Here is a 25,868-nt window from a genome sequence, read left to right as displayed (position 1 = left end):
GGAACCTATAATACAGGTGTAGAGAACCTATAAAACAGGGGCAGAGAACCTATAATACAGGTGTAGAGAGCCTATAATACAGGTGCAGAGAGCCTATAATACAGGTGCAGGGAACCTATAATACAGGTGTAGAGAGCTTATAATACAGGTACAGAGAGCCTATAATACAGGTGCAGGGAACCTATAATACAGGTGCAGGGAACCTATAATACAGGTGTAGAGAGCCTATAATATAGGTGTAGAGAGCCTATAATACAGGTGTAGAGAACCTATAATACAGGTGTAGAGAGCCTATAATACAGGTGTAGGGAACCTATAATACAGGTGCAGAGAACCTATAATACAGGTGCAGAGAACCTATAATACAGGTGCAGAGAACCTATAATACAGGTGCAGGGAACCTATAATACAGGTGCAGGGAACCTATAATACAGGTGTAGGGAACCTATAATACAGGTGTATAGATCCTATAATACAGGTGCAGAGAACCTATAATACAGGTGTAGAGAACCTATACAACAGGGGCAGAGAACCTATAATACAGGTGTAGAGAGCCTATAATACAGGTGCAGGGAACCTATAATACAGGTGTAGAGAACCTATAATACAGGTGCAGGGAACCTATAATACAGGTGTAGAGAGCTTATAATACAGGTACAGAGAGCCTATAATACAGGTGCAGGGAACCTATAATACAGGTTTAGAGAACCTATAATACAGGTGCAGGGAACCTATAATACAGGTGCAGAGAACCTATAATACAGGTGTATAGATCCTATAATACAGGTGCAGATAACCTATAATACAGGTGCAGATAACCTATAATACAGGTGCAGAGAACCTATAATACAGATGCAGGGTTCCTATAATACAGGTGTAGAGAGCCTATAATACAGGTGCAGGGAACCTATAATACAGGTGCAGGGAACCTATAATACAGGTGCAGGGAACCTATAATACAGGTGCAGAGAACCTATAATACAGGTGCAGAGAACCTATAATACAGGTGCAGAGAACCTATAATACAGGTGCAGAGAACCTATAATACAGGTGCAGAGAACCTATAATACAGGTGTAGAGAACCTATAATACAGATGCAGGGTTCCTATAATACAGGTGTAGAGAGCCTATAATACAGGTGTAGAGAACCTATAATACAGGTGTAGAGAACCTATAATACAGGTGCAGGGAACCTATAATACAGGTGTAGAGAGCCTATAATACAGGTGCAGGGAACCTATAATACAGGTGTAGGGATCCTATAATACAGGTATAGAAAACCTATAATACAGGTGTAGGGAACCTATAATACAGGTGTAGAGAGCCTATAATACAGGTGTAGAGAGCCTGTAATACAGGTGCAGAGAACCTATAATACAGGTGCAGAGAACCTATAATAAAGGTGTAGGGAACCTATATTACAGGTGGAGAGTGGGGTCACAGCCTATACTGGTGGGGGAGAGTGGGGGCACAGCCTATACTGGTGGGGGAGAGTGGGGGCACAGCCTATTTTGGTGGGGTAAAGTGGGGACACAGCCTATACTGTGGGGGAGAGCGGGGGCACAGCCTATACTGGTGGGGGAGAGCGGGGCACAGCCTATACTGGTGGGGGAGAGTGGGGGCACAGCCTATACTGGTGGGGGAGAGGGAGTGGCACAGCGTATACTGGTGTGGGAGAGTGGGGGCACAGCGTATACTGTGTGGGAGAGTGGGGGCACAGCGTATACTGATGGGGGAGAGCGGGGGCACAGCCTATACTGTGGGGGAGAGGGAGTGGCACAGCCTATACTGTGGGGGAGAGCAGAGGCACAGCCTATACTGGTGGGGGAGAGTGGGGGCACAGCCTATACTGGTGGGGGAGAGTGGGGGCACAGCCTATACTGGTGGGGGAGAGTGGAGGCACAGCCTATACTGGTGGGGGAGAGTGGGGGCACAGCCTATTTTGGTGGGGGAAAGCGGGGACACAGCCTATACTGGTGGGGGAGAGCGGGGGCACAGCCTATACTGGTGGGGGAGAGTGGGGGCACAGCGTATTCTGTGTGGGAGAGCGGGGGCACAGCGTATACTGGTGGGGGAGAGCGGGGGCACAGCCTATACTGGTGGGGGAGAGTGGGGGCACAGCCTATTTTGGTGGGGGAAAGTGGGGACACAGCCTATACTGGTGGGGAAGAGTGGGGGCACAGCCTATACTGTGGGGGAGAGTGGGGGCACAGCCTATACTGGTGGGGTAGAGTAGGGACACAGCCTATACTGGTGGGGGAGAGTGGGGGCACAGCCTATACTGGTGGAGGAAAGTGGGGACACAGCCTATACTGGTGGGGGAAAGTGGGGGCACAGCCTATACTGGTAGGGGCACAGCGAGTGGCACAGTCTATACTGGTGGGGGCACAGCCTATACTGGTGGGGGAGAGTGGGGGCACAGCCTATACTGGTGGGGGAGAGTGGTAGCACAGCCTATACTGGTGGGGTAGAGTGGGGGCACAGCCTATACTGGTGGGGGAGAGTGGGGGCACAGCCTATACTGGTGGGGGAGAGTGGGAGCACAGCCTATACTGGTGGGGGAGAGTGGGGGCACAGCCTATACTGGTGGGGGAGAGTGGGAGCACAGCCTATACTGGTGGGGGAGAGTGGGGGCACAGCCTATACTGGTGGGGGAGAGGGAGTGGCACAGCCTATACTGGTGGGGGAGAGTGGGGACACAGCCCATACTGGTGGGGGAGAGTGGGGGCACAGCGAATACTGTGGGGGAGAGGGAGTGGCACAGCATATACTGGTGGGGGCACAGCCTATACTGGTGGGGGAGAGGGAGTGGCACAGCATATACTGGTGGGGGAGAGTGGGGACACAGCCTATACTGGTGGGGGAGAGGGAGTGGCACAGCATATACTGGTGGGGGCACAGCCTATACTGGGGGGGAGAGGGAGTGGCACAGCTTATACTGGTGGGGGAGAGGGAGTGGCACAGCATATACTGGTGGGGGCGCAGCCTATACTGGGGGGGAGAGGGAGTGGCACAGCTTATACTGGTGGGGGAGAGGGAGTGGCACAGCCTATACTGGTGGGGGAGAGGGAGTGGCACAGCATATACTGGTGGGGGCACAGCCTATACTGGGGGGGAGAGGGAGTGGCACAGCTTATACTGGTGGGGGAGAGGGAGTGGCACAGCATATACTGGTGGGGGAGAGCAGGGGCACAGCATATACTGGTGGGGGAGAGTAGGGGCACAGCATATACTGGTGGGGGAGAGTGGGGACACAGCCTATACTGGTGGGGGAGAGGGAGTGGCACAGCCTATACTGGTGGGGGAGAGGGAGTGGCACAGCCTATACTGGTGGGGAAGAGGGAGTGGCACAGCATATACTGGTGGGGGCACAGCCTATACTGGGGGGGAGAGGGAGTGGCACAGCCTATACTGGTGGGGGAGAGTGGGGGCACAGCCTATACTGGTGGGGGAGAGGGAGTGGCACAGCTTATACTGGTGGGGGAGAGGGAGTGGCACAGCATATACTGGTGGGGGCACAGCCTATACTGTGGGGTAGAGGGAGTGGCACAGCCTATACTGGTGGGGGCACAGCCTATACTGGTGGGGGCACAGCCTATACTGGTGGGGGCATAGCCTATACTGTGGGATAGGTGGCATGCAGGAGGTATATTGTGCGGTCTGGTTAGTTATATGGGTGCACATTACAGTGCAGCCTATTCCTAGAATACACCACCCTTACCCGTCCATGGCTGCCGCTCTGCCAACCTAAGACTGACCCCTCGTATGGTATGGGGAGGTTGCCCCTTTGCCCTCCTTGTCCCATCAGACGCTAGCGGTGTCCTGAGTGGAACCTTTCCCCCATGTAGGGGACATATCACATAGATATCTTATGTTGGCCATAAGTGTTTTGTATATTTGTGTAATCACACCGTGTGTGTATATGCCTCTCTCCACAGGTATTGATGACCCCTTCTCTTATTCCATGCTGGACCCCAAAACGTTAAAGACTGGACAGAAGAAACACAACAGCCAGAACCCCCACCTACTGCTAATGCTGCTACCCTCATATAGGCAAGAGTCCCAGCAATCCAGCCGGCGGAAGAAGCGGGCCTTAGATGCGGCGTACTGCTTCAGGTATATATAGGTGTAATCAGCTACAGGTGTATAGATGTGTAATCAGGTGTATAGATGTGTAATCAGGTACAGGTGTATAGATGTGTAATCAGCTACAGGTGTATAGATGTGTAATCAGGTACAGGTATATAGAGGTGTAATCAGGTACAGGTGTATAGAGGTGTAATCAGCTACAGGTATATAGAGGTGTAATCAGCTACAGGTGTATAGAGGTGTAATCAGCTACAGGTATATAGAGGTGTAATCAGCTACAGGTATATAGAGGTGTAATCAGCTACAGGTATATAGAGGTGTAATCAGGTACAGGTGTATAGATGTGTAATCAGCTACAGGTGTAATCAGCTACAGGTGTAATCAGCTACAGGTGTATAGATGTGTAATCAGGTGTATAGAGGTGTAATCAGCTACAGGTATATAGAGGTGTAATCAGCTACAGGTGTATATAGGTGTAATCAGCTACAGGTGTAATCAGCTACAGGTGTAATCAGCTACAGGTGTATAGAGGTGTAATCAGCTACAGGTGTAATCAGCTACAGGTGTATAGATGTGTAATCAGCTACAGGTATATAGAGGTGTAATCAGGTACAGGTGTATAGATGTGTAATCAGCTACAGGTGTAATCAGCTACAGGTGTATAGATGTGTAATCAGGTGTATAGAGGTGTAATCAGCTACAGGTATATATAGGTGTAATCAGCTACAGGTGTATAGAGGTGTAATCAGGTACAGGTGTATAGATGTGTAATCAGGTACAGGTGTATAGATGTGTAATCAGGTACAGGTGTATAGATGTGTAATCAGGTGTATAGATGTGTAATCAGGTACAGGTGTATAGATGTGTAATCAGCTACAGATGTATAGATGTGTAATCAGCTACAGGTGTATAGATGTGTAATCAGCTACAGGTGTATAGATGTGTAATCAGGTACAGGTGTATAGATGTGTAATCAGCTACAGGTGTATAGATGTGTAATCAGCTACAGGTATATAGAGGTGTAATCAGCTACAGGTATATAGAGGTGTAATCAGCTACAGGTATATAGAGGTGTAATCAGGTACAGGTGTATAGATGTGTAATCAGCTACAGGTGTATAGAGGTGTAATCAGCTACAGGTGTATAGATGTGTAATCAGGTACAGGTGTATAGATGTGTAATCAGGTACAGGTGTATAGATGTGTAATCAGCTACAGGTGTAATCAGCTACAGGTGTATAGATGTGTAATCAGGTGTATAGAGGTGTAATCAGCTACAGGTATATAGAGGTGTAATCAGCTACAGGTGTATATAGGTGTAATCAGCTACAGGTGTAATCAGCTACAGGTGTAATCAGCTACAGGTGTATAGAGGTGTAATCAGCTACAGGTGTAATCAGCTACAGGTGTATAGATGTGTAATCAGGTGTATAGAGGTGTAATCAGCTACAGGTATATAGAGGTGTAATCAGGTACAGGTGTATAGATGTGTAATCAGCTACAGGTGTAATCAGCTACAGGTGTATAGATGTGTAATCAGGTGTATAGAGGTGTAATCAGCTACAGGTATATATAGGTGTAATCAGCTACAGGTGTATAGAGGTGTAATCAGCTACAGGTGTAATCAGCTACAGGTGTATAGAGGTGTAATCAGCTACAGGTATATAGAGGTGTAATCAGCTACAGGTGTATAGAGGTGTAATCAGCTACAGGTGTATAGATGTGTAATCAGGTACAGGTGTATAGATGTGTAATCAGGTACAGGTGTATAGATGTGTAATCAGCTACAGGTGTATAGATGTGTAATCAGGTACAGGTGTATAGATGTGTAATCAGCTACAGGTGTAATCAGCTACAGGTGTATAGATGTGTAATCAGGTGTATAGAGGTGTAATCAGCTACAGGTGTATAGATGTGTAATCAGGTACAGGTGTATAGATGTGTAATCAGCTACAGGTGTAATCAGCTACAGGTGTATAGATGTGTAATCAGGTGTATAGAGGTGTAATCAGCTACAGGTATATAGAGGTGTAATCAGCTACAGGTGTATATAGGTGTAATCAGCTACAGGTGTAATCAGCTACAGGTGTAATCAGCTACAGGTGTATAGAGGTGTAATCAGCTACAGGTGTAATCAGCTACAGGTGTATAGATGTGTAATCAGGTGTATAGAGGTGTAATCAGCTACAGGTATATAGAGGTGTAATCAGGTACAGGTGTATAGATGTGTAATCAGCTACAGGTGTAATCAGCTACAGGTGTATAGATGTGTAATCAGGTGTATAGAGGTGTAATCAGCTACAGGTATATATAGGTGTAATCAGCTACAGGTGTATAGAGGTGTAATCAGGTACAGGTGTATAGATGTGTAATCAGGTACAGGTGTATAGATGTGTAATCAGGTACAGGTGTATAGATGTGTAATCAGGTGTATAGATGTGTAATCAGGTACAGGTGTATAGAGGTGTAATCAGCTACAGGTGTATAGATGTGTAATCAGGTACAGGTGTATAGATGTGTAATCAGCTACAGGTGTATAGATGTGTAATCAGCTACAGGTATATAGAGGTGTAATCAGCTACAGGTATATAGAGGTGTAATCAGCTACAGGTATATAGAGGTGTAATCAGGTACAGGTGTATAGATGTGTAATCAGCTACAGGTGTATAGAGGTGTAATCAGCTACAGGTGTATAGATGTGTAATCAGGTACAGGTGTATAGATGTGTAATCAGGTACAGGTGTATAGATGTGTAATCAGCTACAGGTGTAATCAGCTACAGGTGTATAGATGTGTAATCAGGTGTATAGAGGTGTAATCAGCTACAGGTATATAGAGGTGTAATCAGCTACAGGTGTATATAGGTGTAATCAGCTACAGGTGTAATCAGCTACAGGTGTAATCAGCTACAGGTGTATAGAGGTGTAATCAGCTACAGGTGTAATCAGCTACAGGTGTATAGATGTGTAATCAGGTGTATAGAGGTGTAATCAGCTACAGGTATATAGAGGTGTAATCAGGTACAGGTGTATAGATGTGTAATCAGCTACAGGTGTAATCAGCTACAGGTGTATAGATGTGTAATCAGGTGTATAGAGGTGTAATCAGCTACAGGTATATATAGGTGTAATCAGCTACAGGTGTATAGAGGTGTAATCAGCTACAGGTGTAATCAGCTACAGGTGTATAGAGGTGTAATCAGCTACAGGTATATAGAGGTGTAATCAGCTACAGGTGTATAGAGGTGTAATCAGCTACAGGTGTATAGATGTGTAATCAGGTACAGGTGTATAGATGTGTAATCAGGTACAGGTGTATAGATGTGTAATCAGCTACAGGTGTATAGATGTGTAATCAGCTACAGGTGTATAGATGTGTAATCAGCTACAGGTGTATAGATGTGTAATCAGCTACAGGTGTATAGATGTGTAATCAGGTGTATAGAGGTGTAATCAGGTACAGGTGTATAGATGTGTAATCAGGTACAGGTGTATAGATGTGTAATCAGCTACAGGTGTATAGATGTGTAATCAGCTACAGGTGTATAGATGTGTAATCAGCTACAGGTGTATAGAGGTGTAATCAGCTACAGGTGTATAGATGTGTAATCAGCTACAGGTATATAGAGGTGTAATCATCTACAGGTGTATAGATGTGTAATCAGGTACAGGTGTATAGAGGTGTAATCAGGTACAGGTGTATAGATGTGTAATCAGCTACAGGTGTATAGATGTGTAATCAGCTACAGGTGTATAGATGTGTAATCAGGTACAGGTGTATAGATGTGTAATCAGCTACAGGTGTATAGATGTGTAATCAGCTACAGGTGTATAGATGTGTAATCAGCTACAGGTGTATAGATGTGTAATCAGGTACAGGTGTATAGATGTGTAATCAGCTACAGGTGTATAGATGTGTAATCAGCTACAGGTGTATAGATGTGTAATCAGCTACAGGTGTATAGAGGTGTAATCAGCTACAGGTGTATAGATGTGTAATCAGCTACAGGTGTATAGAGGTGTAATCAGCTACAGGTGTATAGATGTGTAATCAGCTACAGGTGTATAGAGGTGTAATCAGCTACAGGTATATAGAGGTGTAATCAGCTACAGGTGTATAGATGTGTAATCAGGTACAGGTGTATAGAGGTGTAATCAGGTACAGGTGTATAGATGTGTAATCAGGTGTATAGATGTGTAATCAGGTACAGGTATATAGATGTGTAATCAGCTACAGGTGTATAGAGGTGTAATCAGCTACAGGTGTATAGATGTGTAATCAGCTACAGGTGTATAGAGGTGTAATCAGCTACAGGTATATAGAGGTGTAATCAGCTACAGGTGTATAGAGGTGTAATCAGCTACAGGTGTATAGATGTGTAATCAGGTACAGGTGTATAGATGTGTAATCAGGTACAGGTGTATAGATGTGTAATCAGCTACAGGTGTATAGATGTGTAATCAGCTACAGGTGTATAGATGTGTAATCAGCTACAGGTGTATAGATGTGTAATCAGCTACAGGTGTATAGATGTGTAATCAGGTGTATAGAGGTGTAATCAGGTACAGGTGTATAGATGTGTAATCAGGTACAGGTGTATAGATGTGTAATCAGCTACAGGTGTATAGATGTGTAATCAGCTACAGGTGTATAGATGTGTAATCAGCTACAGGTGTATAGAGGTGTAATCAGCTACAGGTGTATAGATGTGTAATCAGCTACAGGTGTATAGAGGTGTAATCAGCTACAGGTATATAGAGGTGTAATCATCTACAGGTGTATAGATGTGTAATCAGGTACAGGTGTATAGAGGTGTAATCAGGTACAGGTGTATAGATGTGTAATCAGCTACAGGTGTATAGATGTGTAATCAGCTACAGGTGTATAGATGTGTAATCAGGTACAGGTGTATAGATGTGTAATCAGCTACAGGTGTATAGATGTGTAATCAGCTACAGGTGTATAGATGTGTAATCAGCTACAGGTGTATAGATGTGTAATCAGCTACAGGTGTATAGATGTGTAATCAGGTACAGGTGTATAGATGTGTAATCAGCTACAGGTGTATAGATGTGTAATCAGCTACAGGTGTATAGATGTGTAATCAGCTACAGGTGTATAGAGGTGTAATCAGCTACAGGTGTATAGATGTGTAATCAGCTACAGGTGTATAGAGGTGTAATCAGCTACAGGTGTATAGATGTGTAATCAGCTACAGGTGTATAGAGGTGTAATCAGCTACAGGTATATAGAGGTGTAATCAGCTACAGGTGTATAGATGTGTAATCAGGTACAGGTGTATAGAGGTGTAATCAGGTACAGGTGTATAGATGTGTAATCAGGTGTATAGATGTGTAATCAGGTACAGGTATATAGATGTGTAATCAGGTACAGGTGTATAGAGGTGTAATCAGCTACAGGTGTATAGAGGTGTAATCAGGTACAGGTGTATAGATGTGTAATCAGGTACAGGTGTATAGAGGTGTAATCAGGTACAGGTGTATAGATGTGTAATCAGCTACAGGTGTATAGAGGTGTAATCAGCTACAGGTGTATAGAGGTGTAATCAGCTACAGGTGTATAGAGGTGTAATCAGCTACAGGTATATAGAGGTGTAATCAGCTACAGGTGTATAGAGGTGTAATCAGCTACAGGTGTAATCAGCTACAGGTGTATAGAGGTGTAATCAGCTACAGGTGTAATCAGCTACAGGTGTATAGAGGTGTAATCAGCTACAGGTGTAATCAGCTACAGGTGTATAGAGGTGTAATCAGCTACAGGTGTATAGAGGTGTAATCAGCTACAGGTGTATAGAGGTGTAATCAGCTACAGGTGTATAGAGGTGTAATCAGCTACAGGTATATAGAGGTGTAATCAGCTACAGGTATATAGAGGTGTAATCAGCTACAGGTGTATAGAGGTGTAATCAGGTACAGGTGTATAGAGGTGTAATCAGCTACAGGTGTAATCAGCTACAGGTATATAGAGGTGTAATCAGCTACAGGTATATAGAGGTGTAATCAGCTACAGGTGTATAGAGGTGTAATCAGCTACAGGTATATAGAGGTGTAATCAGCAACAGGTGTATATATGTGTAATCAGCTACAGGTATATAGAGGTGTAATCAGCTACAGGTATATAGAGGTGTAATCAGCTACAGGTATATAGAGGTGTAATCAGCTACAGGTATATAGAGGTGTAATCAGCTACAGGTATATAGAGGTGTAATCAGCTACCGGTGTATAGATGTGTAATCAGCTACAGGTGTATAGAGGTGTAATCAGCTACAGGTGTATAGAGGTGTAATCAGCTACAGGTGTATAGAGGTGTAATCAGCTACAGGTGTATAGAGGTGTAATCAGCTACAGGTGTATAGAGGTGTAATCAGCTACAGGTGTATAGAGGTGTAATCAGCTACAGGTGTATAGAGGTGTAATCAGCTACATGTGTATAGAGGTGTAATCAGCTACAGGTGTATAGATGTGTAATCAGCTACAGGTGTATAGATGTGTAATCAGCTACAGGTGTATAGAGGTGTAATCAGCTACAGGTGTATAGAGGTGTAATCAGCTACAGGTGTATCAAAGTGTAATCAGCTACAGGTGTATAGAGGTGTAATCAGCTACAGGTGTATAGAGGTGTCATCAGCTACAGGTGTATAGAGGTGTCATCAGGTACAGGTGTATAGAGGTGTAATCAGGTACAGGTGTATAGATGTGTAATCAGGTACAGGTGTATAGATGTGTAATCAGGTACAGGTGTATATATGTGTAATCAGGTACAGGTGTATAGATGTGTAATCAGGTACAGGTGTATAGAGGTGTAATCAGGTACAGGTGTATAGAGGTGTAATCAGGTACAGGTGTATAGATGTGTAATCAGGTACAGGTGTATAGATGTGTAATCAGGTACAGGTGTATAGATGTGTAATCAGGTACAGGTGTATAGATGTGTAATCAGGTACAGGTGTATAGATGTGTAATCAGGTACAGGTGTATAGATGTGTAATCAGGTACAGGTGTATAGATGTGTAATCAGGTACAGGTGTGTAATCAGGTGTATAGATGTGTAATCAGGTGTATAGATGTGTAATCAGGTACAGGTGTATAGATGTGTAATCAGGTACAGGTGTATAGATGTGTAATCAGGTACAGGTGTATAGATGTGTAATCAGGTACAGGTGTATAGATGTGTAATCAGGTACAGGTGTATAGATGTGTAATCAGGTACAGGTGTACAGATGTGTAATCAGGTACAGGTGTACAGATGTGTAATCAGGTACAGGTGTATAGATGTGTAATCAGGTACAGGTGTACAGATGTGTAATCAGGTACAGGTGTACAGATGTGTAATCAGCTACAGGTATATAGAGGTGTAATCAGGTACAGGTGTATAGATGTGTAATCAGGTACAGGTGTATAGATGTGTAATCAGGTGTATAGATGTGTAATCAGGTACAGGTGTATAGAGGTGTAATCAGCTACAGGTGTATAGAGGTGCAATCAGGTACAGGTGTATAGATGTGTAATCAGGTACAGGTATATAGATGTGTAATCAGGTGTATAGATGTGTAATCAGGTACAGGTGTATAGAGGTGTAATCAGCTACAGGTGTATAGATGTGTAATCAGGTACAGGTATATAGAGGTGTAATCAGGTACAGGTGTATAGATGTGTAATCAGCTACAGGTGTATAGATGTGTAATCAGGTACAGGTGTATAGATGTGTGTACAGGTATATAGAGGTGTAATCAGCTACAGGTGTATAGAGGTGTAATCAGGTGTATAGATGTGTAATCAGGTACAGGTGTATAGATGTGTAATCAGGTATAGGTGTATAGATGTGTAATCAGGTGTATAGATGTGTAATCAGCTACAGGTGTATAGATGTGTAATCAGGTGTATAGATGTGTAATCAGGTACAGGTGTATAGATGTGTAATCAGGTACAGGTGTATAGATGTGTAATCAGGTGTATAGATGTGTAATCAGGTACAGGTGTATAGATGTGTAATCAGGTACAGGTGTATAGATGTGTAATCAGGTACAGGTGTATAGATGTGTAATCAGGTGTATAAATGTGTAATCAGGTGTATAGATGTGTAATTGGTTACAGGTATATAGATGTGTAATCAGGTACAGGTGTATAGATGTGTAATCAGGTACAGGTGTATAGATGTGTAATCAGCTACAGGTGTATAGATGTGTAATCAGGTACAGGTGTATAGATGTGTAATCAGGTACAGGTGTATAGATGTGTAATCAGGTACAGGTGTATAGATGTGTAATCAGGTACAGGTGTATAGATGTGTAATCAGGTACAGGTGTATAGAGGTGTAATCAGGTACAGGTGTATAGAGGTGTAATCAGGTACAGGTGTATAGAGGTGTAATCAGGTACAGGTGTATAGATATGTAATCAGGTACAGGTGTATAGATGTGTAATCAGGTACAGGTGTATAGATGTGTAATCAGGTACAGGTGTATAGATGTGTAATCAGGTGTATAGATGTGTAATCAGGTGTATAGATGTGTAATCAGGTGTATAGATGTGTAATCAGGTGTATAGATGTGTAATCAGGTACAGGTGTATAGATGTGTAATCAGGTACAGGTGTATAGATGTGTAATCAGGTACAGGTGTATAGATGTGTAATCAGGTACAGGTGTATAGATGTGTAATCAGGTACAGGTGTATAGATGTGTAATCAGGTACAGGTGTACAGATGTGTAATCAGGTACAGGTGTATAGATGTGTAATCAGGTACAGGTGTACAGATGTGTAATCAGGTACAGGTGTACAGATGTGTAATCAGGTACAGGTGTATAGAGGTGTAATCAGGTACAGGTGTATAGAGGTGTAATCAGCTACAGGTATATAGAGGTGTAATCAGGTACAGGTGTATAGATGTGTAATCAGGTACAGGTGTATAGATGTGTAATCAGGTACAGGTGTATAGATGTGTAATCAGGTGTATAGATGTGTAATCAGGTACAGGTGTATAGATGTGTAATCAGCTACAGGTGTATAGAGGTGCAATCAGGTACAGGTGTATAGATGTGTAATCAGGTACAGGTATATAGATGTGTAATCAGGTGTATAGATGTGTAATCAGGTACAGGTGTATAGAGGTGTAATCAGCTACAGGTGTATAGATGTGTAATCAGGTACAGGTATATAGAGGTGTAATCAGCTACAGGTGTATAGATGTGTAATCAGCTACAGGTGTATAGATGTGTAATCAGGTACAGGTGTATAGATGTGTGTACAGGTATATAGAGGTGTAATCAGCTACAGGTGTATAGAGGTGTAATCAGGTGTATAGATGTGTAATCAGGTACATGTGTATAGATGTGTAATCAGGTATAGGTGTATAGATGTGTAATCAGGTGTATAGATGTGTAATCAGCTACAGGTGTATAGATGTGTAATCAGGTGTATAGATGTGTAATCAGGTACAGGTGTATAGATGTGTAATCAGGTACAGGTGTATAGATGTGTAATCAGGTACAGGTGTATAGATGTGTAATCAGGTACAGGTGTATAGATGTGTAATCAGGTACAGGTGTATAGATGTGTAATCAGGTGTATAGATGTGTAATCAGGTGTATAGATGTGTAATTGGTTACAGGTATATAGATGTGTAATCAGGTACAGGTGTATAGATGTGTAATCAGGTACAGGTGTATAGATGTGTAATCAGCTACAGGTGTATAGATGTGTAATCAGGTACAGGTGTATAGATGTGTAATCAGCTACAGGTGTATAGATGTGTAATCAGGTACAGGTGTATAGATTTGTAATCAGCTACAGGTGTATAGATGTGTAATCAGCTACCGGTGTATAGAGGTGTAATCAGGTACATGTGTATAGAGGTGTAATCAGGTACAGGTGTATAGATGTGTAATTAGCTACAGGTGTATAGATGTGTAATCAGGTACAGGTGTATAGATGTGTAATCAGGTACAGGTGTATAGATGTGTAATCAGGTACAGGTGTATAGATGTGTAATCAGGTACCGGTGTATAGATGTGTAATCAGGTACAGGTGTATAGATGTGTAATCAGGTACAGGTGTATAGATGTGTAATCAGGTACAGGTGTATAGATGTGTAATCAGGTGTATAGATGTGTAATCAGGAACAGGTGTATAGAGGTGTAATCAGGTACAGGTGTATAGATGTGTAATCAGGTACAGGTGTATAGATGTGTAATCAGGTACAGGTGTATAGATGTGTACTCAGGTACAGGTGTATAGATGTGTAATCAGCTACAGGTGTATAGATGTGTAATCAGGTACAGGTGTATAGATGTGTAATCAGGTGTATAGATGTGTAATCAGGTACAGGTGTATAGATGTGTAATCAGGTACAGGTGTATAGATGTGTAATCAGGTACAGGTGTATAGATGTGTAATCAGGTACAGGTGTATAGATGTGTAATCAGGTACAGGTGTATAGATGTGTAATCAGCTACAGGTGTATAGATGTGTAATCAGCTACAGGTGTATAGATGTGTAATCAGCTACAGGTGTATAGATGTGTAATCAGGTACAGGTGTATAGATGTGTAATCAGCTACAGGTGTATAGAGGTGTAATCAGGTACAGGTGTATTGATGTGTAATCAGCTACAGGTTTATAGAGGTGTAATCAGGTACAGGTGTATAGATGTGTAATCAGGTACAGGTGTATAGATGTGTAATCAGGTACAGGTGTATAGATGTGTAATCAGGTACAGGTGTATAGATGTGTAATCAGGTACAGGTGTATAGATGTGTAATCAGGTACAGGTGTATAGATGTGTAATCAGCTACAGGTGTATAGATGTGTAATCAGGTGTATAGAGGTGTAATCAGGTACAGGTGTATAGATGTGTAATCAGGTACAGGTGTATAGATGTGTAATCAGCTACAGGTGTATAGATGTGTAATCAGCTACAGGTGTATAGATGTGTAATCAGCTACAGGTGTATAGATGTGTAATCAGGTGTATAGAGGTGTAATCAGGTACAGGTGTATAGATGTGTAATCAGGTACAGGTGTATAGATGTGTAATCAGGTACAGGTGTATAGATGTGTAATCAGCTACAGGTGTATAGATGTGTAATCAGGTGTATAGAGGTGTAATCAGGTACAGGTGTATAGATGTGTAATCAGGTACAGGTGTATAGGTGTGTAATCAGGTACAGGTATATAGATGTGTAATCAGGTACAGGTGTATAGAGGTGTAATCAGCTACAGGTGTATAGAGGTGTAATCAGGTGTATAGATGTGTAATCAGGTACAGGTGTATAGATGTGTAATCAGGTACAGGTGTATAGATGTGTAATCAGGTGTATAGATGTGTAATCAGGTACAGGTGTATAGATGTGTAATCAGGTACAGGTATATAGATGTGTAATCAGGTGTATAGATGTGTAATCAGGTACAGGTGTATAGATGTGTAATCAGGTACAGGTGTATAGATGTGTTATCAGGTGTATAGATGTGTAATCAGGTACAGGTGTATAGATGTGTAATCAGGTACAGGTGTATAGATGTGTAATCAGGTACAGGTGTATAGGTGTGTAATCAGGTACAGGTATATAGATGTGTAATCAGGTACAGGTGTATAGAGGTGTAATCAGCTACAGGTGTATAGAGGTGTAATCAGGTGTATAGATGTGTAATCAGGTACAGGTGTATAGATGTGTAATCAGGTACAGGTGTATAGATGTGTAATCAGGTGTATAGATGTGTAATCAGGTACAGGTGTATAGATGTGTAATCAGGTACAGGTATATAGATGTGTAATCAGGTGTATAGATGTGTAATCAGGTACCGGTGTATAGATGTGTAATCAGGTACAGGTGTATAGATGTGTAATCAGGTACAGGTGTATAGGTGTGTAATCAGGTACAGGTATATAGATGTGTAATCAGGTACAGGTGTATAGAGGTGTAATCAGCTACAGGTGTATAGATGTGTAATCAGGTGTATAGAGGTGTAATCAGGTACAGGTGTATAGATGTGTAATCAGGTACAGGTGTATAGATGTGTAATCAGGTACAGGTGTATAGATGTGTAATCAGCTACAGGTGTATAGATGTGTAATCAGGTGTATAGAGGTGTAATCAGGTACAGGTGTATAGATGTGTAATCAGGTACAGGTGTATAGGTGTGTAATCAGGTACAGGTATATAGATGTGTAATCAGGTACAGGTGTATAGAGGTGTAATCAGCTACAGGTGTATAGAGGTGTAATCAGGTGTATAGATGTGTAATCAGGTACAGGTGTATAGATGTGTAATCAGGTACAGGTGTATAGATGTGTAATCAGGTGTATAGATGTGTAATCAGGTACAGGTGTATAGATGTGTAATCAGGTACAGGTGTATAGATGTGTAATCAGGTGTATAGATGTGTAATCAGGTACAGGTGTATAGATGTGTAATCAGGTACAGGTATATAGATGTGTAATCAGGTGTATAGATGTGTAATCAGGTACAGGTGTATAGATGTGTAATCAGGTACAGGTGTATAGATGTGTTATCAGGTGTATAGATGTGTAATCAGGTACAGGTGTATAGATGTGTAATCAGGTACAGGTGTATAGATGTGTAATCAGGTACAGGTGTATAGATGTGTAATCAGGTACAGGTGTATAGGTGTGTAATCAGGTACAGGTGTATAGAGGTGTAATCAGCTACAGGTGTATAGAGGTGTAATCAGGTGTATAGATGTGTAATCAGGTACAGGTGTATAGATGTGTAATCAGGTACAGGTGTATAGATGTGTAATCAGGTGTATAGATGTGTAATCAGGTACAGGTGTATAGATGTGTAATCAGGTACAGGTGTATAGATGTGTAATCAGGTACAGGTATATAGATGTGTAATCAGGTGTATAGATGTGTAATCAGGTACCGGTGTATAGATGTGTAATCAGGTACAGGTGTATAGATGTGTAATCAGGTACAGGTGTATAGATGTGTAATCAGCTACAGGTGTATGGATGTGTAATCAGGTACAGGTGTATAGAGGTGTAATCAGGTACAGGTGTATAGGTGTGTAATCAGGTACAGGTGTATAGATGTGTAATCAGCTACAGGTGTATAGAGGTGTAATCAGGTACAGGTGTATAGAGGTGTAATCAGGTGTATAGATGTGTAATCAGGTACAGGTGTATAGATGTGTAATCAGGTACAGGTGTATAGATGTGTAATCAGGTACAGGTGTATAGATGTGTAATCAGGTACAGGTGTATAGATGTGTAATCAGGTACAGGTGTATAGATGTGTAATCAGGTACAGGTGTATAGATGTGTAATCAGGTACAGGTGTATAGATGTGTAATCAGGTACAGGTGTATAGAGGTGTAATCAGGTACAGGTGTATAGAGGTGTAATCAGGTACAGGTGTATAGAGGTGTAATCAGGTACAGGTGTATAGAGGTGTAATCAGCTACAGGTGTATAGATGTGTAATCAGCTACAGGTGTATAGATGTGTAATCAGCTACAGGTGTATAGATGTGTAATCCGCTACAGGTGTATAGATGTGTAATCCGCTACAGGTGTATAGATGTGTAATCAGGTACAGGTGTATAGATGTGTAATCAGGTACAGGTGTATAGATGTGTAATCAGCTACAGGTGTATAGATGTGTAATCAGCTACAGGTGTATAGAGGTGTAATCAGGTACAGGTGTATAGATGTGTAATCAGGTACAGGTGTATAGAGGTGTAATCAGCTACAGGTGTATAGATGTGTAATCAGGTACAGGTGTATAGATGTGTAATCAGGTACAGGTGTATAGATGTGTAATCAGCTACAGGTGTATAGATGTGTAATCAGGTACAGGTGTATAGATGTGTAATCAGCTACAGGTGTATAGATGTGTAATCAGCTACAGGTGTATAGAGGTGTAATCAGCTACAGGTGTATAGATGTGTAATCAGGTACAGGTGTATAGATGTGTAATCAGGTACAGGTGTATAGATGTGTAATCAGCTACAGGTGTATAGATGTGTAATCAGCTACAGGTGTATAGATGTGTAATCAGCTACAGGTGTATAGAGTTGTAATCAGGTACGGGTGTGTAATCAGGTACAGGTGTATAGATGTGTAATCAGGTACAGGTGTATAGATGTGTAATCAGGTGTATAGATGTGTAATCAGGTACAGGTGTATAGATGTGTAATCAGGTACAGGTGTATAGAGGTGTAATCAGGTACAGGTGTATAGATGTGTAATCAGGTACAGGTGTATAGATGTGTAATCAGGTGTATAGATGTGTAATCAGGTACAGGTGTATAGATGTGTAATCAGGTGTATAAATGTGTAATCAGCTACAGGTGTATAGATGTGTAATCAGCTACAGGTGTATAGATGTGTAATCAGCTACAGGTGTATAGAGGTGTAATCAGCTACAGGTGTATAGATGTGTAATCAGGTACAGGTGTATAGAGGTGTAATCAGCTACAGGTGTATAGAGGTGTAATCAGCTACCGGTGTATAGATGTGTAATCAGCTACAGGTGTATAGAGGTGTAATCAGCTACAGGTGTATAGAGGTGTAATCAGCTACAGGTGTATAGATGATTAATCAGGTACAGGTGGAAGGATGGGGGCTGTTGGAGGAGGAATAATGGTACAGGGCTGGCGGAGAATGGATAAGGTATGGGGCTGGTAGAGGAGGAAGGATAATGATATGGGGTTTGTGGTGGAGGAGGGATAATGGTACGGGGGCTGGTGAAGAAGGATAATGGTACGGGTGTTAGTGGATAAAGAATAATGGTACAGAGGCTGGTGGAGGAGGGATAATGGTAAGGGGGCGGGTGGAGGAGGTATAATGGTAAATGACTGGCGGGGAGTTATAATGATATGGGAACTGGTGGAGGAGGGATAATGGTATGGGGGCTGGCGGAGGAGGGATAATGGTATGGGGGCTGGCTGAGGAGGTATAATGGTATGGGGGCTGGTGGAGGAGGGATAATGTTATGGGGGCTGGTGGAGGAGGGATAATGTTATGGGGGCTGGTGGAGGAGGGATAATGTTATGGGGGCTGGTGGAGGAGGGATAATGGTATGGGGGCTGGCGGAGGAGGGATAATGGTATGGGGGCTGGCGGAGGAGGGATAATGGTATGGGGGCTGGCGGAGGAGGGATAATGGTATGGGGGCTGGCGGAGGAGGGATAATGGTATGGGGGCTGGCGGAGGAGGTATAATGGTATGGGGGCTGGTGGAGGAGGGATAATGGTATGGGGGCTGGCGGGGGAGGTATAATGATATGGGAACTGGTGGAGTAGGGATAATGGTATGGGGGCTGGCGGAGGAAAGATAATGGTATGGGGGCTGGCGGAGGAGGGATAATGGTATGGGGGCTGGCGGAGGAGGGATAATGGTAAGGGACTGGCGGAGGAGGGATAATGGTATGGGGGCTGGCGAAGGAGGGATAATGGTATGGGGGCTGGCGAAGGAGGGATAATGGTATGGGGGCTGGCGGAGGAGGGATAATGGTATGGGGGCTGGCGGAGGAGGGATAATGGTATGGGGGCTGGCGGAGGAGGGATAATGGTAAGGTACTGGCGGAGGATGGATAATGGTACGGGGGCTGGCGGAGGAGGGATAATGGTACGGGGATTGGCGGAGGAGGGATAATGGTACGGGGGCTGGCGGAGGAGGGATAATGGTACGGGGGCTGGTGGAGGAGGGATAATGGTATGGGGGCTGGTGGAGGAGGGATAATGGTATGGGGGCTGGCGGAGGAGGGATAATGGTAAGGGACTGGCGGAGGAGGGATAATGGTACGGGGGATGGCGGAGGAGGGATAATGGTACGGGGATTGGCGGAGGAGGGATAATGGTACGGGGGCTGGTGGAGGAGGGATAATGGTATGGGGGCTGTTGGAGGAGGGATAATGGTATGGGGGCTGGCGGAGGAGGGATAATGGTAAGGGGCTGGCGGAGGAGGGATAATGGTAAGGGACTGGCGGAGGATGGATAATGGTAAGGGGCTGGCGGAGGAGGGATAATGGTATGGGGGCTGGCGGAGGATGGATAATGTTAAGGGGGCTGGCGGAGGAGGGATAATGGTATGGGGGCTGGCGGAGGAGGGATAATGGTATGGGATTGGCGGAGGAGGGATAATGGTAAGGGATTGGCGGAGGAGGGATAATGGTATGGGGGCTGGCGAAGGAGGGATAATGGTATGGGGGCTGGCGGAGGAGGGATAATGGTGTCTGTGCCACCGATGTGTCTCCCTATACCCGTGTCTGTGCCTCCGGTGTCTCCCTATACCCGTGTCTGTGCCTCCGGTGTCTCCCTATACCCGTGTCTGTGCCTCCGGTGTCTCCCTATACTCGTGTCTGTACCTCCGGTGTCTCCCTATACCCGTGTCTGTACCTCCGGTGTCTCCCTATACCCGTGTCTGTGCCTCCGGTGTCTCCCTATACCCGTGTCTGTGCCTCCGGTGTCTCCCTATACCCGTGTCTGTGCCTCCGGTGTCTCCCTATACCCGTGTCTGTGCCTCCGGTGTCTCCCTATATCCGTGTCTGTGCCTCCGGTGTCTCCCTATACTCGTGTCTGTGCCTCCGGTGTCTCCCTATACTCGTGTCTGTACCTCCGGTGTCTCCCTATACCCGTGTCTGTACCTCCGGTGTCTCCCTATACCCGTGTCTGTACCTCCGGTGTCTCCCTATACCCGTGTCTGTACCTCCGATGTCTCCCTATACCCGTGTCTGTACCTCCGGTGTCTCCCTATACCCGTGTCTGTACCTCCGGTGTCTCCCTATACCCGTGTCTGTGCCTCCGGTGTCTCCCTATACCCGTGTCTGTGCCTCCGGTGTCTCCCTATACCCGTGTCTGTGCCTCCGGTGTCTCCCTATACCCGTGTCTGTACCTCCGGTGTCTCCCTATACTCGTGTCTGTGCCTCCGGTGTCTCCCTATACCCGTGTCTGTGCCTCCGGTGTCTCCCTATACCCGTGTCTGTGCCTCCGGTGTCTCCCTATACCCGTGTCTGTGCCTCCGGTGTCTCCCTATACCCGTGTCTGTGCCTCCGGTGTCTCCCTATACCCGTGTCTGTGCCTCCGGTGTCTCCCTATACCCGTGTCTGTGCCTCCGGTGTCTCCCTATACCCGTGTCTGTGCCTCCGGTGTCTCCCTATACCCGTGTCTGTGCCTCCGGTGTCTCCCTATACCCGTGTCTGTGCCTCCGGTGTCTCCCTATACCCGTGTCTGTACCTCCGGTGTCTCCCTATACCCGTGTATGTACCTCCGGTGTCTCCCTATACCCGTGTATGTGCCTCCGGTGTCTCCCTATACCCGTGTCTGTGCCTCCGGTGTCTCCCTATACCCGTGTCTGTGCCTCCGGTGTCTCCCTATACCCGTGTCTGTACCTCCGGTGTCTCCCTATACCCGTGTCTGTACCTCCGGTGTCTCCCTATACCCGTGTCTGTGCCTCCGGTGTCTCCCTATACCCGTGTCTGTGCCTCCGGTGTCTCCCTATACCCGTGTCTGTGCCTCCGGTGTCTCCCTATATCCGTGTCTGTGCCTCCGGTGTCTTTATTGATACATTTATTTGTTTGATAGGAACGTCCAGGACAATTGCTGTTTACGTCCATTGTTCATCGACTTCAAGAGGGACCTTGGATGGAGGTGGATACATGAACCCAAAGGGTATAACGCAAACTTTTGTGCTGGAGCGTGCCCGTACTTATGGAGCTCCGATACCCAGCACGCCCGGGTGAGTCCACACGGTGTCATCTGATGTAGAATTTGTTACATTTCTTATATCCGTGCAGGACACATCTAGAAACCGTGTTAATGGTCTGAACTGATATATACATATATATATACATACATACATACATACATACATACAGTGTATATATGTGTGTATATATATGTATATATATATATATATATATATATATATATATATATATATATTTAGATACAGAAGTACCAACACACTCACCATTTCTAAGAATGAGGCGCAAACAGCACCCACTTCCCAGGATGGGGTGCACTGGCCTGTGTGGTATATATATGGGGAAGAATGTGGTTACAGTACTGTCGCTGCCTGGGGCACCGGTGTGAGGCTACCTAGGATGCCAGTAGTGCTGCCAGGGGCACAGACTGTATTGTGGCACAGAGTTCTTCTCTGGCACTGCCCTGATGGCCGCTTTTGGTGATGGTGGTGATTTCCTAGCGTGATCTTAGCCGTGTATGCAGATATAAGTGTGTGCTCTCACTACTTAGAGACCGTTTGGAGCCACACACAATGCTCCCACTGTTTCTGCCATGAACAGCTCTTGTGTTGGTTGAACCGGTGAGGAAAGGTCACGTCGTGTTTTCCTAACCTATTAATGGCATCGTTATATAGTGGGCAGCATTGGCGCTCGGTACCTGACGCACTTCCGCGTTATAAATAGTATATTCAGGTATACAGGGAGGATGCCACATTCTATATTCATAGTGACTGGAGCTTCCTGAAGGAATGAGAATTTACCTCTGGGCCTTTCTTAGCCGCAGCGCCTCATAATGGGTAAACTGCGTACACAATTCTGCGATTGCCTTACAATGTTCCGAATGCCTCTGCCTGATTGGTGCGCAGATATATTCAGAAGAAGGGACAGGGATGGGGGAAGCCAGCATTCAGAAAAAAGGGGGCATGTCCCGGCTGTGGTAAGATGAAGTACTGCGTCTGCAGTGTTACTTGGCCTCACAAGGGGGGATGTTCTAACCTCCGCACCCCAGCTCCGCCCCCTTCGCCGCCCATTGCATACATAATTATCGCATATGCACAAACATATGCGATAATTATGGCAAAGGACAGCTCTTTCGTTAAGAGGAGGAGGAGGAGGTCACAGGTCTGGGCAACACAGCTATGTGCTGCTCGGCACAGGTGAGGGGGGGTCGGTGCGGGGGTCAGTGCGCGGCGGCGGTGGGTCGCGCTAGAAGCCCATAGGCTTCTATGGGGCATCACCAGATTTTTCTGGCGATGCCCCCCGTCGCGATAACCCAGCGGGGGATGCTTAAAACATCCCGAAATGCGGTAAAAACCCGATTACAGGGGTTTTACCGCATTTTTAGTTTAGAGAATCTCCCCCAAGGTCCCTGAGACTGGAAGCCTGCATAAGGTTGCAGTGTGATGCGATCGCAGTTTTCAACAATCACAAATGCAGGGGGTGGTGAGCAGGCAGGGGGTGGTGTGCAGGCAGGAGGTGGTGTGCAGGCAGGGGGTGGTGTGCAGGCAGGAGGTGGTGTGCAGGTAGGGGGTGGTATAGAGGCAGGGGGTGGTGTGCAGGCAGGAGGTGGTGTGCAGGCAGGAAAAGATGTTGCAGGCAGGAAGTGATGTTGTAGGCAGGAGGTGGTGTGCAGGCAGGAAGTGATGTTGCAGGCAGGGGGTGGTGTGCAGGCAGGAGGTGGTGTGCAGGCAGGAATTGATGTTGCAGACAGGAGGTGGTGTGCAGGCAGGAGGTGATGCTGCAGGCAGGGGGTGGTGTGCAGGCAGGAGGCGGTGTGCAGGCAGGAATTGATGTTGCAGACAGGAGGTGGTGTGCAGGCAGGAGGCAGTGTGCAGGCAGGGGGTGGTGTGCAGGCAGGAGGTGGTGTGCAGGCAGGAAGTGATGTTGCAGGCAGGAGGTGGTGTGCAGGCAGGAAGTGATGTTGCAGGCAGGGGGTGGTGTGCAGGCAGGAGGTGGTGTGCAGGCAGGAATTGATGTTGCAGGCAGGAGGTGGTGTGCAGGCAGGAGGTGATGCTGCAGGCAGGGGGTGGTGTGCAGGCAGGAGGTGGTGTGCAGGCAGGAAGTGATGTTGCAGGCAGGAGGTGGTGTGCAGGCAGGAAGTGATGTTGCAGGCAGGAGGTGGTGTGCAGGCAGGAAGTGATGTTGCAGGCAGGAGGATGGTGTGCAGGGTGGAGGTGGTGTGCAGGCACGGGGTGGTGTGCAGGGAGGAGTTGGCGTGCAGGTAGGGGTGTGCAAGCAGGGGGGTAATGTGCAGGCAGGCGGGGTTGTGCAGGCAGGGGGTGATGTCCAGGCAGGAGCTGGTGTGCAAACAACTGGCACATATTCAGCCTTAGGCCGGGATGTATTAATATACATCGCCACCCTTCGCCTGGCAGCCGCCGCGATGCTGACGCATATGTACTAACACATGCGGCTAGCATCGGGTTGCGGTGACGGAGACCCTCGCGATACCTGTGATGTGGTCTGCGGGGGTCTCCGTCACCTCCCGGCGGCTGGCAGTGTCTCCCTGCGTCTCCTCCTCCCCCCTGTCCTCCCGGCTGTGACACCTGCTGGGGGAGGAGGAGGCAAAGGAGGACAGGAGGGGGGGGGGGGGGTCGGGGCGCGGACGTCGGGCGGTGATAGAAGCCCATAGGCTTGTATAGGGTAGGGAGATACCCTGCCAAGCGAAAATGGGGCGGACGGGTAATGGTAAACCCCCGTTTTACCGCATTTTCCCTTTAGTACATCCCGCCCTTAATGTGTGTGTGTGTGTATGTGTGTATATATGTAAATATATATAAATATATATATATATATATATAATTATAATATATACACACACAGATGACAAATGACTGTTATTGTTGAAAGTAAGGTAATGTATACATCCATTACATGGGTATTAGCCTGACGTTTCAATGCCGCCATTAGCATTTTCTTCAAGGGCCCATGTGTAACGATTAGATGTGTCATCTAAATATATATATATATATATATATATATATATATATGTGTATATATATATATATATATATATATATATATATATATATATATATATATATATATATATATATAAATAAAACGCCTGATAATCTCACTATCTGTCATTCCTCTCGCAGGTTCTTGGCCTGTACAACACCATTAACCCAGAAGCATCGGCCTCCCCGTGTTGCGTATCCCAGGACTTGGAGTCTCTGACCATCTTGTACTACGTTGGGAAGACGCCAAAGATCGAACAGCTTTCAAACATGATCGTAAAGTCGTGTAAATGCAGCTAGACGTGACGTCAGAGCACGCGGTTCTACGCGGACAAAAGATATCTTTTTATAAAAAAAGAAAACAAAAAAATACCTTAGGCCTTCTTTGATCAGTGTTATATTGTAAAAAGAGCGAGAAACGGTACTAGTGAACTTTTTGAAGTTTTTTCATTTGAACACCTGGCAGAAGATGAAAGTCGTTGAAGACTTTTCCTAACTGCGTCCATGACAATTGGAAAGGAACGCTCCCTCCCCGTCCTCCCACCGCCGCTATGTGTTCCTGTGTTAGGTAAGGAACCCACTGGCAATTTCTGCCACGATGAGCCCATCTCTCCTCTGCCGCGCCCCTGGTACGCCACGGGCCGTGTCGCTCTTACCGATGCCCTCATTACCGTTATGGGTTCTTTCTGTATCAGTATCATTTGCAGAAGGCAACAACAACAGAGAAGGAGAATTCCCCTTTCACGGAACAGAATCTCTCGGATTTTCCTCTGCAACTTTGAGACATTAATTTAAAGGAAACAAAATATGAAACACTGGAAGAATTTGTTGGTGTTAATATGTGAACGGAATAGACCCCAGGAATATCCCGCGTAGTGGCATTGTATCCTACTTGACACCCCCCCCCCCCCTTTTTCTTGTTCCCCGCGTTGGTGAGATTCCCATGTTTTTGCTGACATTATTTATTCATGTGTAAGGAAATCATTTTATTTTACCATGGAACAAGTGGCTACACAGAGAGGATAAAGCGCCAGCATAGGCCCCGGTGTAATGATGTGAGCGATCGCGGCACCACAAGCGCTGACCTGGAATCTGGATCA

General features: G+C 45.3%; 1 protein-coding gene across 1 annotated transcript in view; it reads left to right on the top strand.

Annotated features, from left to right (window-relative positions):
- Positions 1 to 25,665, top strand: part of TGFB2 (transforming growth factor beta 2) — a 155,465-nt gene extending 129,800 nt beyond the window's left edge. The window contains exons 5-7 of the mRNA XM_083175146.1: positions 3,939 to 4,116; positions 21,648 to 21,801; positions 24,910 to 25,665. Coding sequence (XP_083031272.1) covers positions 3,939 to 4,116; positions 21,648 to 21,801; positions 24,910 to 25,068 — 491 coding nt within the window. The 3' untranslated portion in view covers positions 25,069 to 25,665. The remainder of the gene's footprint in view (positions 1 to 3,938; positions 4,117 to 21,647; positions 21,802 to 24,909) is intronic.
- Positions 25,666 to 25,868: the final 203 nt, after the last annotated feature.

The sequence above is a fragment of the Crinia signifera genome, chromosome 3, assembly GCF_055691185.1.
Source record: "Crinia signifera chromosome 3, ASM5569118v1, whole genome shotgun sequence".
Classification (NCBI taxonomy): Eukaryota; Metazoa; Chordata; class Amphibia; order Anura; family Myobatrachidae; genus Crinia; species Crinia signifera.
This window is presented reverse-complemented; position numbering and strand designations above follow the sequence as displayed.